This window comes from Panthera tigris, chromosome B1 (assembly GCF_018350195.1).
Source record: "Panthera tigris isolate Pti1 chromosome B1, P.tigris_Pti1_mat1.1, whole genome shotgun sequence".
In the NCBI taxonomy this organism is placed as follows: domain Eukaryota; kingdom Metazoa; phylum Chordata; class Mammalia; order Carnivora; family Felidae; genus Panthera; species Panthera tigris.
Genome location: NC_056663.1, coordinates 26,942,167 through 26,958,574, shown reverse-complemented (window position 1 = coordinate 26,958,574; position 16,408 = coordinate 26,942,167). Strand labels below are relative to the sequence as shown.

At 35.7% G+C, this 16,408-nt stretch overlaps 1 protein-coding gene across 5 annotated transcripts in view; it reads right to left on the bottom strand.

The window, feature by feature from the left end:
* TNKS (tankyrase) overlaps nucleotides 1-16,408 on the bottom strand; it is a 209,714-nt gene that overhangs the window by 162,471 nt on the left and 30,835 nt on the right. For all 5 annotated transcript variants that reach the window (XM_042983119.1, XM_042983116.1, XM_042983115.1 and 2 more), the window contains exon 2: nucleotides 14,974-15,198. In XM_042983119.1, coding sequence (XP_042839053.1) covers nucleotides 14,974-15,198 — 225 coding nt within the window. The remainder of the gene's footprint in view (nucleotides 1-14,973; nucleotides 15,199-16,408) is intronic.

The window sequence follows — 16,408 nt, the reverse complement described above, 5'->3', positions numbered from 1 at the left end:
AAATGGTATAATATAGGTGACTGATTTAAAAATAATGGTTATTTCCATATAATTCTTGACAGCCATTAAAATGAGATTAGATAAAAATATTCACTGATAATGAAATATGTTCGCATCACAAAGTGAAAAAATAAGAAACAGTATGCATGGAATGATCCCATTTTTACTGTAAAAAGGATTACATACACAGGTACTGTGGGTCTAATATTGTTCGATAGAAATCCCTACAATGATGGATATTTCTATAATCCGCACAATCTGATAGGACAACCAATAGTCACATATGGTTATTACACATTTGAAATGTGGCGAGGGCAACTGAGGCCCTAAATTTTTTAGTTTTTAAATTTTGGCTAATTTTATTTAATGGCTACCATATTGGACAGAAAACAAGATGTGACAGTTGTTATAGGTGTATTTCCTAATTTTTCTTTAATGAACATCTGTTACTTCTAATAATACTGTTAAGACAAAACCAAGAAAGTTGTTAACTTTGACATGCTATGTTTAAAATAACAGGAGGTAAGTATGTACCTGGAGTAGTCCAGCACCGATCCCACCCTTCCCTCCCTGACCCCCAATGTAGGCCATTCCAAGTTCTAGGGCTTTTAACTTCATAAAAGGACAGGTAACCATGGAAGTGATCAGGCAAAACTCCATTTAAAATAGAATTTATACAAGGAAAGTAAGTATCTTTTTCTCGATAGCGGATAAATAAAAAATGTAGTTACCTGGAAATCATGAGAGGGATATTACTTTAGGAGTGAATTACAATAATAAAAACTTGGTTTAAGTTTTAGTAAATAGATTATCTTAAGATTTTGTTTTTTGGTTTTTATTTTTTCATAAGGCTAGCCTGGTAAAGATTGCTACTTAAATTTGCTAAATATTATACAATCTAAAAAGCTAACCTAAAAATAAAAAAGAATTTATTCAGCACACTTTAAAGAATGAAATTAATTCTTTATCCTTAAAATATATTCTTAAATAAATCCCACTAAGCAGACAGAACTTTCAGTTCTCAATAAAGAAAACACTTCTATTATAACAACTTTATATCAGCTTTACAGACTGCTGGAAATGAACAATTTTCTCCTTTCCTCACAGATAAAATGGTAGGTAAGATGAATCGTCTGCCTCATGCATAAGATACAAATATTAGCAAAATTAATTTGGCTAAGTGCTTTGAGCCGCCTCAAAGGAAAACACTTTATTAAGTATCATCCATCCACAGCAATTTCTGGTACATTTGCCACCGTCACCTTTTTCTTTCTTCTCCCTCCCTACCTCAATTTCTCAGTTCCTGACAGCAGCAATTCAAAGGTTTGATCCACAAGCGGCAACCAAAACTGCCCATTCTTTATAGAAAAACCACTATAACAGAAGTCAATGCATGACTGGAATCAATATTCAGCGCCCTAGCCGATTGAAGAAGAACAATGCTTTGACAAATGACAGGCAATTTAACCATAATTTGTACCTGACCATAAAATGTGTCTTGTACTTGTACAGGAATATGGAAATATTGGACATGCTGCAAATTCACCGATCTTTAAAATAAAAGCACTTCAAAATATCATCTAATCAAGAAGAGGTGGAAAATTACTGGGCTTCCTTATCCCCATTAACACAGGCTTAATGCAAAAAAGGCCAGAGAGAACAATGCTATCTTCTTGTAAACTGCTTTGTCACCCCACACACATCGGTGTACGTGGAACGTACCACACACACTAGTACCAGTCACGGGAAGTATTAGTACCAGTGATGGGCAATAAGAATATAAGAATGAATAAGATTATTGTTAGCTCCCCATCACAGAGAATGACCAAGTATGATCTAAGTAGAATACTACAGAAGCATACAACGAGGCACTAACCTATTTGGAACATACTCGAGTTCACACCTTACCTGATTCAGTTTAAGAGATTGGCCCCTGGTCTTAAAGCTGCATTAGGAAGTAAATACACTTTGATTATTTTAATTTAATTTTAATTTTATTCAGCCATTTTAATTTAATTCATCACTAGGCACATACCAATCGTTTATGCTAATAAATAGGAAGGTATTTTAAAGTGTGTGTATGACCCTGGTTTACCTGGGGAACAACTCCAAGATATTTCTCTCCATAATGGCATCCCGACAAGTCATTCTTCCTAAATCATCATTTCTTTATAGTTTATCTTTACTTGAATTCAATTTCACAAACAGAGTGTTTTCAGTCAGGCTAGTCTAGGTTATGTTGCAGTAACGAAGTGCTCCAGAATCTCATAGGCTTATTAGCAAAATTAAGTTCATTTCTCACTCACACGAGTTGAGAAAGTGACAGCAGGGGAATTTCCTTACTCACAGGTCAGGCTGAAGACAGTTCTATGTTAAAATGTGATACCCACATAACCAAGGTGGAGAAAAACAAAACATAGTAAACTATACCTTGGTTCTTAACACTTCTGCTCAGAAATTATATATTTTGCTCCCACTCACATTTTGTTGGGTGGGAAAAGAAGGAAGTAAATATATTCAGTGGACAGAGGACCATTTACTTCCAGAACTGGAGATCTGTTAGACTACACCAGACTAAAAAGATCAGCATTTGCAACTTTGCTCATATTTCCTGTCTCGATATTGCAGAAATATGGAAAACTATGAGAATTATACCAAGGCCATCAACATGAAGAAATAGCTCAAAGAATATCTATGTGTCCTCTGATCTCAGAAAAGCAGAGGGAAAGCACAAGCGAAAAAATGTTTAACTATAAGCAATTAATGAGCCTTCCTTCATGGGAAGGTTTCAGGCAACAAGCTATTAAAATAACCTACTTCCTTAAATTCTAGAAATATACTTCCAAATGGTAGGGGCAAACAATGGTATCTCAAAAATAAGCAAGCATATTTTAGATAATTATTTTCTAATTAAAGAAGGTCCACCTTACTTTTACTCTTAAATCTTAAAATTGACCTATATAATATATTCACTTTTCATTATGGAGTAGCTTACTCTTTCATTTTCAATTTTAAAAATAAGTCCTAAACAAATTGTTATAATGCACTTCAAGCAGAAACCCTTAAACCCAAAACTGCTTTCCTGCATTTCTGCAATGTAATTAAAATTATAATCCTATTTCCCTATAAACTGCTTTTAACCTAAGAATAATTGTCTAATAGAAATCTTACCTTATCATTCCAATGCTGGTGACACACCAAATACTTTTCTATTTTAATTGACAAATTGGACTTCACCAAAACTAAAAACCTTCGCTTGTCCAGAGACACCATTAAGAAAATGAAAGGTAAGGCACAGATTAGGAGAAAGCATTCACAATAATGCTTATGATAATCACACATCTTAGGACCCATAACCACAACCCACAAAGAATTCTTACAACTCAATAATAACCATACAAAAAAAAAAAAAAAAAAGATCTTAACTGAGATCTCACAAAATAATATACACAAATGACCAATAAAGATGAAAATATGCTTAATACATTCAGCCTTATTCAACTTGCTTAATACATTGAAATATGCTTAATACATTCAGATTATTCAATTTCCTGAATAATCAGGAAAATTCAGCTTCTTGTAAAGTTCAACATAGATGTATCATTCCATCTAGCAATCCCACTCCTAGGCATCCATCCGTAAGAAATGAAACAATATGTTCACACCAAGACCTATGCACCAGTGTCCACAGCAGCATTCTTCGTAACAGCCACAGACTGGAAAGCACCCAAATGTCTGTCAACTGGACTACATCCATGATGGAACACAACACAACAACAAAAAGGAAGGAATTATACAGAAGTACAGTAACAAAAGCTGCCAGACTTTTAGCCAAACAGACTCAGAAAAAGAAGACTCAAATAACCAGAATCATACATGAAAGGAGTATATTACTACCAAGGTTACAGAAATAAAAAGAATTATAAAGAAACATGAACTGAATGGGAAAACTGGACACCCACAAAGTTGGACCTCTTGTCTCACATCGTATACAAGTATTAACTCCATATGGATCAAAGACCTAAAAAAAAGAACTAAAACTATAAAATGCAGAAGAAATGTTCCCTATGTTTAGAAAAAAGCAGGATGAACTCTTCATAACCTGGGATTTGGCAAAGGATTCATTCTTATGACACCAAAACACAAACAACAAAAGAAAAAGTAGATTTTTTAATGTTATTAATCAAATCATCAAAATTAAAAACTGTTTCACTGCAAAGTATGTTACCAAGAAAGTGAAAAGACAACACAGAATGGGAGAAAATATTTGCAAATCATGTTTTTGGGATGGAACGTGTACCTAGATATATAAAAAATTCTTACAATTCAACAATAAAGTGACAATCCAATTAAAAATGGACAAAGGACATAAACAGGCATTTCTCCAAAAAATATACACAAATGGCCAAAGGGCACATGAAAAAATGCTCAAGATTACTCATCAGGGAAATGCAAAATAAAACCACAACAAGGTTCTGCCATAGAGCAGGCATTTTACTCTGTGTAGGCACAGAGGTATATACACTTGGAAACGGTGCAAAATAAGGCAAAGTTCCTGTGTTTCTACTCAGGCACAGAGTAGGGAAGAGTACACAGAGGTGACAGACAAATACATGATTAAGCAAATATATAATTTCAGGCAATAAGTTCTTAAGTAAAATGAAACATGGTTGGTAAAAGCAAACATGGTTAGAAAAACCAGACAAGCAGGGCAGGGCAAGAAATTATGATAGCATCATAGCAAAAGTACAAGGAATTAGCATTATGTGTGAAAATCTGGGGGGAAAGTGTTCTAGGCAAGAGGAACAAGTACGCAGACCCTGAGAAAGATGCATGGTCGGTTCATTCCAGAGACGAAAAGACCAGGATAGCCGCAACATGAAGAAAGGGAGAGAAGGACAGGCATTAAGTCCATGCTGTAGGTGGAGGTCTGACCCAGATCAAAGAGGGCCCTGTTAAGGGATTAAGATGTCATTCAAGTGTAATGAGAACTCTTTGTGGAGCACTTTAACCAGGCCAAAGGTATGATCTGATCAGGGCATATAACCTGTGCAGCTGCACAGGGCCCCATGCTAGGCTTAATGCTCTGCTGTCACCATCTTGAAATACTTAATAATTTTAACTTTTAACATGTATTTTGTAAACAAAGTCCAATTGGACAACGGAGTATGCTGCGAGAGAAGAGATACACTGGGCGGCAGCCCATGCACACACAATAAAATCAGAAGTTTATATAGAATACCTTTTTTTTTTTGTCACCCAGAAACAGTATTAAGGTATCCTTTAAGGCATAATGACATGGCTCAAAGAATGTTAATTATTATTCAATATTTGAAGGAATCCAAGTTCAAAACCAAACTCATCTTTACTTCTTCCTCTCCCTGACTCACCCCACCCTCTGCACCTCACCACTCAGTACCTCTCTGGGAATGGCGTCCAGTTGCTGCTATAGTGAGGCCGGAAGAGCCACGTCCGTATTCGAGAACTTCTGATAACAAAGATGACTGGTTAAAAGTCAACATCTGACTCCAGCTGGGCATCAGATTCCTTCTATCTCAGGTTTGAAACACAGAGTGGATCTGAAGCCAAGACACATTAACATCACTGGAGAATTCTAGTGGGGAGGGCCACAAACCTGAGCTGCTGGAAGTCCCCAGAGCTGGCTTGGTTCTTCACATCTCCACTCTTGGTTCTCCTGAATGGTTGAGTTTCTGACTCAACCATCTGACATGCAGTCTGACAATTTTACATGCAGTATTTATCATAACTTCATGTATCTGCCTGACCCTTTACAAAGGCCCTCTAATCTGTAAATGATAGCAGACCCCTCTAGTCTAGCTGATCCTATGACCAACCACAATCCAGAATTCCTATCCTGCTTCCAGTTTCCTACTTCTCCAATCAAATCTACTCAACACAAAGTGGATTATTCTTCCTTTAATATAGGCTAGATGGCTTCACTTCATCCAAATCACGGCCTACAGAATTTTTTATCACATGAACAGAATTCGGTAAGAGCAGGAGGTAATTCCATGAGTTCCATCACTATACTTAATCAGAAGGTTTCAACCATAAGATTTAATATCAGATTAATGATAGTCAAATAATAAAATTAAACCATTTGAGAGAAATTGTAAAGATTATAGAAAACTCAACTGTTTGATTGCCAAAAATGTAAAATGGAACGTTTTCTCATCTGAGATAAGAGGAGTCTATTTGAGCATTCACATCAATTTTGTTACTTAAAATACTCCTAGTTTATATTCAAATCATTGTTTTTTTGGACCAAGTATATCACCATCTATTTTGATGCTATAAACATTTTTAAATCCTGTTTTACTCACCAATGTACAAATCTAAATGCCTAGCAAGTGCCAAATGTTTGAAAACAATAAAGTATTTGTTGTTTAAGTGATCAATGGTGAGGTATTCTGTTATTTGCAAGTGAATGTATCCCAGATAACACAGCCTCTTACTCCATTTTAAGAAAATGAGCAAGGGGTGCCTGGGTGGCTCAGGTGGTTAAGCGTCTGACTTTGGCTCAGGTCATGATCTCACAGTTGGTTGGTGGGTTCGAGTCCCATGTCTGGCTCTGTACTGACAGCTCAGAGCCTGGAGTCTGCTTCAGATTTTGTGTCTCCCTCTCTCTCTGCCCTTCTCCCACTTGCACTCTGTCTGTCTCTCTCTCTCTCTCTCTCTCTCTCTCTCAAAAATAAATAAATAAACGTTAAAAAAAGAAAATGGGCAAAAGACATGAAGAGATATTTTACATGAAAGGATATACAAACAGTAAATAAGCCTGTGAAAAGACATTCAACATCCCTAGCCATTAGGGAAGTACAAACTGAAATCATCCTGAGCTATCCCTACATACCTATTAGAACAGCTAAAATAAAGGAAAGTGACAACAGCAAATGCTGGCAAGATGCAGAGAAATTAGATCTCTCATATACTGTAGGAGGAATGGAAAATGATATAACACTCTGGAAAACAGTATGACAGCTTCTTTAGAAAACTAAACATACACTTAACATAAGATCCAGCAATCACACTCCAGAGCTTTTATCTCAGAAAAATGAAAACTCATATCCATGTAAAAACTTGTACGTAAGTGTTCAAAGAAGATTTATTTATAATAGTCTGAAACTGGGAACCACCAAAACATCCCTCAATTGGTGAAGGGCTAAATCATGGTACAGCAACACCATGAGATACTAATCAGCAATTAAACAAACAAAACTGAAAGGCATTGTGCAATGTGGGAAAAAAGCCAATTTCAAAAAAAAATCACATGCCCTATGATTCTAGCATTCTCAAAAATGACAAAATTATAAAGACTGAAAACGGATTAGTGGTTCCTAGGGGTTAAGGATGGAAGTTGGGGAGTGACCATAAATAAGTAGAATGAGAGGGATCTTTGTGATAATATTTCTATATTTTGATTGTAGCAATGACATGAATTTCCAAATGTGATAAAATGGCACAGAACTATACAATGTACCAACACTAGTTTCCCATGCTTAGTTTTGTACTATAAATGCATAAGGTATAACCAATGGGAAAACTAGGCGTGCCCATTTCTCTGCTTTTCCAATCTCCTAGAGGTCCCTGCATTCCTTGGCTCATGGCCCCCTTCCCCATTTTCAAAGAAAGTAATGGCTGGTTGAATCCTTCCTACAATGCATCATTCTGACTTCCTTCCTATCACCCTTCTCCAATTTTAAGGAACACTGTGATACTTGGGGCCCACCAAGATAATTCAGGATCTCTCTCCATCTTTAGGTTAACTGACTGGCAACCATAATTCTATCTGTAACTTTAATTCCTGTTTGCATGTAAAATAAAATATTCCCAGGTTCCAGACACTGAGATGTGGACATTTGGGGGCCATTATTTTGCCGCATACTACATAGAGCAGGTCCCTTCTCATAGCTGTAAATTTTAAAAGTACAATTGTAACTCATATGAGATTCTACCATCTCATATTATCTCTATAAAATAACAGCAAGGTAAAAAATAAATAAAGCAGTTCTATTATTTCTACTTGATAAGCGAAGTAACTAAGGCACAGGGAATAATCTGCCCCATAATCTGTCCTAAGTCAAAGTGCTTGCTAACGAGATCCAAGAGTAGTCACGAGGTTCCTGTCTTGTTGCTCCTTTGCAGCAGACCACAGTCGCCTTCAGTTACGCTAAGAGCAAAATCCTCCCTTATCGCTGAAAACTTTTGTGTTCGTTTTTATCAGCCCATAATGTAAACAAATCATCAATTGGGTTATTTATCACCTAATCTCTCTCTCTCTCTCTCTCTCATATACACACACGTACATATGTGTGTAATTACATAAAAATTACATAAGCTGTATAATGTAATAATTTCTGCTTTAACTTTTTTCTGAACCAGGATCTTATCCAGGTTAATATATTACATTTGACTGAATAAACTTAAGTTTTATCCAGTTGAATGCTCACAAACTAAGGCATGCCTTTTCTACGGCAAAGAAAAAGAACAGACAAAACACAATTATGTAAGACTCCCCAAATGGTAAATAATAGGGGGGAAAAGGGCAGAAATCCTATCACGTATGAAATAATTAATTGAAGTTCTAAATTGGGATAAGAAAAAAATGAGAATGTAGCTAAACATTTTTATTAATTCATTTCAATAGCTGGCTTTAATTATGGTATTAAATGATACTATTAAAGTTGGCCTAATCTTTCCTAATAAACCAATTTGCTTAAAGACTTCTTCGAAAAATATCATCTCATCTGTTTTCTCTTACATTTTTCAACAAATATAAAAGTATCTGAATCAATATTCTGTAATACAACAGGAATGTTATTTCTGATCATGTTATTTTTATATTAACATAAGAGCAGTTACCAATCACTGAGCATATACACTACAGCGTTGAGCATATACCCAGATATAGATATTACATGAAGAGGCTTTATTTGCATTCTCTCACTTAATCCCCTTACCAATTATATGAAGTACAGTTACTACTACCATTTTAATAACTAAAAGAGAATAAGGACCCACATCTCTTGTTCAAAGACCCACGTCTCTTGGACTCTAACCAGTGTAATATAATGCCAGTGAGTGTGAAAAAAAAATTTTTTGAGTCTGAAAATTTTTTAATTTTTTTTGATGTTTATTTTTGAGAGAGAAAGAGACAGAGAGCAAGCAGTGGAGGGACAGAGAGACAGGGAGACACAGAATCTGAAGCAGGCTCCAGGCTCTGAGCTGTCAGCACAGAGCCTCACGCAGCGCTCGAACCCACGAACTGAGCCGAAGTCCAAGGCTTAACAACTGAGCCACTCAGGCACCCCGAGCCTGAAAACTTTTAAAGTGCTAATTGTTAGATTTTAAGTAGCAGTTTGAATTTGAAGTTTCCAAGTAAGATATATATATAGGAAAGATCCTCTTACCCTTTGCGTGTAAGACAAATGAAGTCAATTATTTCAACGTACAGAAAGAAAGAAAGTGACAGGAGCTTTGTTTCTCTAAAGTAATGTCACTTGCTCTATTCAGCCTTTCATACTCCCAAAAAGCTGATGAATTCCTCTTTATCAAGCGAATTACAGTTTCTTTTCTTCCAGTAGTCTTTAGAAAGTATTCCACTGACTTCATGTTTTCAATGCTGTAAGTGGAAAGTCCTTTGCTTAATTTTTTCCCCCTTTGTGGGCAACTTATTCTTTCTGCCTGGAAAAGTTCCGTATATAGATATATATCTTCCTCAGTGTGTCTTTTCACATCAAAACAGCATAGAGCTCTGTGAGCCTTTTCAATCTCAAGACTTGGGTTTTTCTATGCTTATCATTTGTTTAATTATTACTGATCTCTTCTATCAGTAATTTTTGTCTATTTTCTTTTTCCCTCCTGAAACTCCTGTCATATGTAAGGTTTTAAAATAATGTTGGTTTCCTAGGTCTATTTACCTTTTTCTTCAGGACTTCCTTATGCTAACATTTTGTTCTGTAGTGGGGAACAATTCTCACATGTGATCTTCTACGCTACTGATGTGGTCTTTAATTCACCTACTGAATTTTTCACTTTGAAAAAAATTAGGTTGTTTTGGCCTCAGGAAGTTTCTTCCATATTACACTTTAATTTCCCTGATGGAATCTTTTTATTTTTATTTTTTCATTCAGGGATATGTATTCAGATTGTTCAATCTTCCCCTCTGAGAATTTTTCATTTGGTTTACTGGGTTTCCAGGTCTCAACGCTGGGTATTCCAATCAGTGCGAATCTCACAGGTGTTACAAAACCATGCGCCTCTATTTTCATTGAAACTGTTTGCTGTGGAAGTCAGCAAGCTGTCCCACACCTGCTGAGGAACCAAGAAGTCTCCAAAGGGAACATGCTCTCTCCTCCTCTCCCTTGAGAATCACAGAGTATAAGCAGAGATGGGAGTGTAGTATAAATGTGGATGCACTGGAATTATATAAAGATTCAAGAGATTTCTTTATTAAAGGCCCATACTAGAACTTCCACTTAGCTACCTTTGCCAGATCTCTGTATCAGTCGTAAACACTATACACTCGGAAATGGCAAAATCCAATTCTGTCTACCTTAAACAGGCAGAGCCACTACTGATACCACAGGAAAAAAAACTGCTGCTGCTATAAATAATTCCTTAACATCTCTAAGTCTTTTGGGGTGCCCGGGGGGCTCAGTTGGTTGAGCACCGGATGTCAGCTCAGGTCATGGTCTCGCAGTATGTGAGTTCGAGCCCCACGTCGGGCTCTGTGCAGATAGCCTGGAGCCTGGGGCCTGCAGCCAGTTTCAGATTCTCTGTCTCCCTCTCTCTCTCTCTTTCTGCCCCTCCCCCACTCACACCCTGTCTCTCTCTGTCTCTCAAAAATAAATGTTAAAAAAATGTTAAATATCTCTAAGTCTTGGTAATCAAAATTCTACAATATAGAAGGGGAGGGGGTGTGTCCGATTGATCAAAACAAGTCCATCCCTGTATATTCCTCTCCAAAATGATCACTTATAGTTTTAAATCTCCAAAATCAGAAAAGCAATTGGATAGCCAAAATTAATCAAACAAACAAAAAACAAATGTCCATTATTTTGTCCATTATCAGTTAACTTTGCAAAAGATGTGTCTACAACTGGCTTTTAAAATGAATTTCAAAGCACTAACACTTGGATAGTCTTAAAAAAAAAAATCAGATAATATATATTCAGAAAAGAAGATGTCTTTTATTATTTGGACACTTTATATCTGGGAGCAGAGAGACGTAGAGAGAAATGAATAAGTTCTAAAGGTAGAAAAAGTATTGATTTCTAAAGTAAATTAGGTTTGTTAGACAGAATCTAAAAATTGTATCATTGAATTACTATAATGAACCATGACCTCGGTCTTAAGTAGCTCGTTTAATTATACAAGCATTTAAAGTTGATTTTTTTAAAATAATCTCAGGCTGTATTTTGTTCTTTTTGATGGTAGCTAAAAAAGCATCTGAGAAACACATGGGATAGACTTTTTGTTTTTTTAAACTTGAAGTTTGTATTCTTAATCCCCTTCACCTATTTCACCCATACCCCCACTGACCTCCTCCCTTCTGGCAACCACTAGTTACTCTTGTATTTGCATCTGTTTGTTTCTGTTTGTTTGTTGGGATGGATTTTAAATTGGCCTTTAAAAAAAAAAAAGTCAATAAAGGGCAAACAAAAGAAACCAGGAGGTCTATGTTACATAGTAGTCATAATTCAGGTTGAGATCTTAGCAATAATAATAGCAATTAATAATAGCTATTACACCTGTCAGAATGGCTAGACTCAAAAGGACAGGAAATATCAAGTGTTAGGATGTGGAGAAAAAGGAACCTTCATGGAATTGGTGGGAATACAAACTGGTACAGCCACTGTGGAAATGAGCATGGAGGTCCCTCAAAAAATTAAAAATAGATCCTGTAATTCTACTACTGGGTATCTACCCAAAGAAAATGAAAACACTACTTCAAAAGATACACGCACCCCTATGTTTATTGTGGAATTATTTACAATAGCCAAGATATGAAAGCAACCCAAGTGTCCACTGAAAGATGAATGGATAAAGATGTGGTATACATATACACACAATGGACTATCACTCGGCCATAAAAAAAAAAAAAAAAAAAAAAAAAAAAAAGGATGAGATCTTGTCATTTACAACATGGACAGACCTAGAGGGCATTTTTTTAACCCAAAAGGTATTATGCTAAGTGAAATAATCAAACAGAGAAAGAAAAATACCATATGAATTCACATATATGTGCAATCTTAACAAAAAAAAAAAAAAAAAAGGCAAACAAACAAGCAGAAACAGAGTGGTGGTTGCCGAAGGGGAGGAGGATGAAGGATGAGGAAAATGGGTGAAGGGGAGTGGGAGATACAGGCTTCTGGTTATGGAATGACCAAGTCATAGGGATAAAAAGGTACAACACAGGGAATATAGTCAATGTTATTGTAATAGCATTGTAAGGTGACAGCAGCTATACTTGCGGTGAGCACAGCATAAAGGATAAACTTGTTTAATCACTATGTTGTACACCTGAAACTACATCAATTATATTTCAATTTAAAAAAGGAAAGCAATAAATATTTAATGTTCACTATATCAGAGACTCTAAGTACTTTCAATGTGTTATCCGCTAATTCCCCCAAGAACCCAAGTATTCCCATTTCACATATAAACATGGCACTTAAATGGCCCCTGGTCTCATAGATAGCTGGTCACTGGTCACATCAGGATATAAGACCAGAACACGAGCTTTGAAGCAATCCATCCTGCTGCCTCCTTTAAGCCAGACGACAACATGGCCTGGCTCTACTTTTATAAATGTCAAAAATATTCACTATGATACCTCACATATGGAGTATGATTAATCTGAAAACAATCGGGCTAGCATTTCATCATCTAGGCAAAAGCCTTTCAAAAATTAATTTTGTGCACTAATCTCTCCAAACCATCAGACTCAAGTTTTCATCCAGTTGTCCCAAAGTGGAAATTTGCCCAGAAGAAACATTTCAGAGTTCCTTAACTATTCTCAATTCACAAAGTATGATATACAGCATAACTATCAGAGATTTTGGTATATTTGGTTTCCTAATAGATTCCTGAAAGCTAATTAAATGTACAGAAGGATCTACAACCAATCTTACTTCCCATAACTATCTTAATAGCAGCTATATCCTCAATTATATCTTCATTCCAGTTTTGAAGGTGCCCTTCTCCTTCCCTCAACTTGTCTAAGACACAAGCACTTAACCAGAAGGAAAGCAATATGTACCAAAGCACAGAGGACCACGGGGTTGGGGGACTGCAGGAATCCATTCTGTAAACATTCAAGTCCTACATCTAGTCTCTTATTCCAACAGAACCTAGATAAAAGGAGCATTTCATTATGTACTTTTGGGAGGGGGATTAGGAAGAGGAGGAAAGAATATTAATTGCGATAAGCTATTCAGAGGGGTACAGGTACAGGTACAGAAAACATAATACTGAAGGCTAGAAAGGATAATAATTCAAGAAGGTGAAAACTATACAAAATTCTGTGACTAATAACAGAAGAATCCAATGGATATGACAAGGTAAAGCAAGAAGGGATGAAGGTAGGAAGTTCAAAGTCTACATTAGGTAAGAATACATAGCAAATTCAAAAATAATTATCACATGGGTAGCTTACCACAAATAAGAGAGGTTTTTGTGGTCAGAGAGGATATTTTATAAGTTCCAGATTTTCAGGGTAGTTTTATGTAATGACTTAGTCCAGGACGTGGCTGCTTTAGTGAAAGACTTGGGAGGAAATGGGAGAAACAACTTTAAATGGAATATCTCAGAGATCAAAAAGGGCCAGGGTACCCAAAGGCTTATGTCACCAGATGTAGAAGGGAGAAAAGATAATGACAGACAATGACGTAAAGAAGCTGCACGTCAGGCATTGCAATAATTTGAGGAAAAATAAAAAATATACTGGAGGCTGGACTAGATGGCTATGAAGAGGGAAAAATTCTTAATAATACCACCACCACTATATTTTTAAAATTGACATATATGTTTGAGTTTTATCATAAAGATAAACATGAAAGATTAAACTTGAAATGGCTGTTATCCATCCCAGAAGACAACAATTATGAAAACCAATCTGCCATGGGTTAAACAAACATCCACCATCCCGAGTGTTAAGAAATAGATACACTCAAAAGAAACTATGCATGACTTCTAGAAGCTTGTTTTAGATTTCAAAATGAAAGGTTTTATACAATAAAGTAAAATCTAATATATATATATATACACACACATTTAGGTAAATATGAAAGAGAAAGAAGTGTGATTGAATACAATTTCATATAATCCCAAAATTTTAAATGGTTGAAAAGTTCAATTTTACTTGAAATTGCTTTTTTTCTAGACTATGGCACATGTTGAAAATATTAAGCTTTGTACTACTGTATTCGAACCACTCAAAGCTTTCCAGTGCTAATAACTGGTGTTCAATTTGAGCAACATGAGGAAAAAAGATTTTGCCTTAGAGCTAGATGACTTTCCTTGAATCAACATAAAGCATCCCAATATGTCATCCAATTCAGTAAGAACTTGTATTTTACAGGCTTGTATTTGATGCTAGAATGGAAAATTCGCAGTCTTTTAAAGAGACCATAAATTAACTAAATTTGATAATAGCAATCCATCAAAATTTAGTTCCACATCAGTCGGCATCTGACTCGCATTTGGAAAGTTAATGTTGTGAATCCTGTTCTTAACCAACTTTATATTGCTATCTCTCTACTTCCCTTTTGATGGAAAAAAAAAAATTGCTTCTAAGAATGGAAAGTAATAAAGCCCTCTTTATTTATTCTGTGAGAACACTATTTGCACCACAATAAAAAAACAAGAGAAAAAATGTTAAATCTTCATTTCAAACTTTATACCTGTCAGATTGATCTTACAGCTTAGATACCATCAAATAATACTTACCGATACATACGTCGATTTTCCCTTTAATAGCAGCTTCGTGCAGAGGGGTGTAGTTCCAATTATCCCTGGCATTCGGATCGGCTCCTTGACATAGTAACAGACTCACAACCTCAGCATGGCCAAAAGAACAGGCATTATGAAGTGGGATGAGACCTCCATCATCACGAGCATGGACATTAGCACCCATCTGTAGTAAGTGTTCTACGACATCCTTCCTTCCAAAACCTAAAAAGGAAAATAAATATTGAAGCAATTTTGTGTAAAAACAAAAAAACAAAACAAAACAAAACACTAGAATTTCTTTAATAACATTAACAAATATGAACACCTAAAATACTGTAGCAAAAAAGGGTAAAGAAAAAAAAAATGGCTACCATTCAAGTAGTTCTCTCCTCTTACAGAACTCGAAACTAAGAAAGTTGATCCTTAAGTCTTTGGGCAGTTCATTCAAAAGACATTTCTTCAACATCTTTTATGTGTTGGGCAACTGTTCTAGAAATACAAAATGAACAAGACTCCTGTCCAAGGCATCCACTTTCCTCTCATGCTTCACAAGAAAAATTTAATCTATAAACTCCACCTCTATATTTTAAGAAATAAAGGTTATTTAAATACCGCCAATAACCAAATCTAAGACAAAGTACAACACTCAACATTATAGAGAACATATGGATACCAGAAATACGTGGTAATGGTTTGGTGACAAGAAGTTAGAAAAGGAAGAATTAAAGACAATGCCAAAATACTCTACTCTTGGGACTTATGGCCAAACCAGAACATTGCAAGCTTGAATTTAGCGACCCTAAGGAAACAATATGACAAAGAAGCCGGAACACGGGCATTTGGAAATGCAGAACCAGAAAACTGGTAGGAAGTATCATAATTTTCAGACAGAAAAAGTGGGGGGAGAGTCAGAGCGGATCTGAAGCAGTGCAGGAACTAGGCATATACTCAGAAAGGTAAAGATTACGAAGGAAGTACAACATTATAAAAGTCAGAGGGCAATAACATTATGCAAGTCCAGCATGAGGATTTAGAAGGGAAAAAAAAAAAACCACCGACAATTTTAAATTTTAGTACAATGATGAAATTGTAAGCTACGTTACAATGGATTAAAAAGAAAGAAAACCATAAGCATTAGTATTTTTATCTTTATAAGTTAATACACTTCATTAATGATTCTTTCTCTACTTTAAATTTTATTTGGTTTTACCGTCTAAGTATCACTACTCCCATGCTGTTACTTACCGTGTAATGTAGTTAGAAAATGGCATCGTAAGTAAAACTACGACTAAAACAGTCCTATCTTTCTCCATTTTATGCATAAACTAAGTGAGAACTATGAGAAAAGTTGAAAAAAAAGATTTATTTCAAGATATGTTCTCCACACTATCTATAGAAATTCATTTAATTCAGGAGAGCAGGCTCCAAGAAA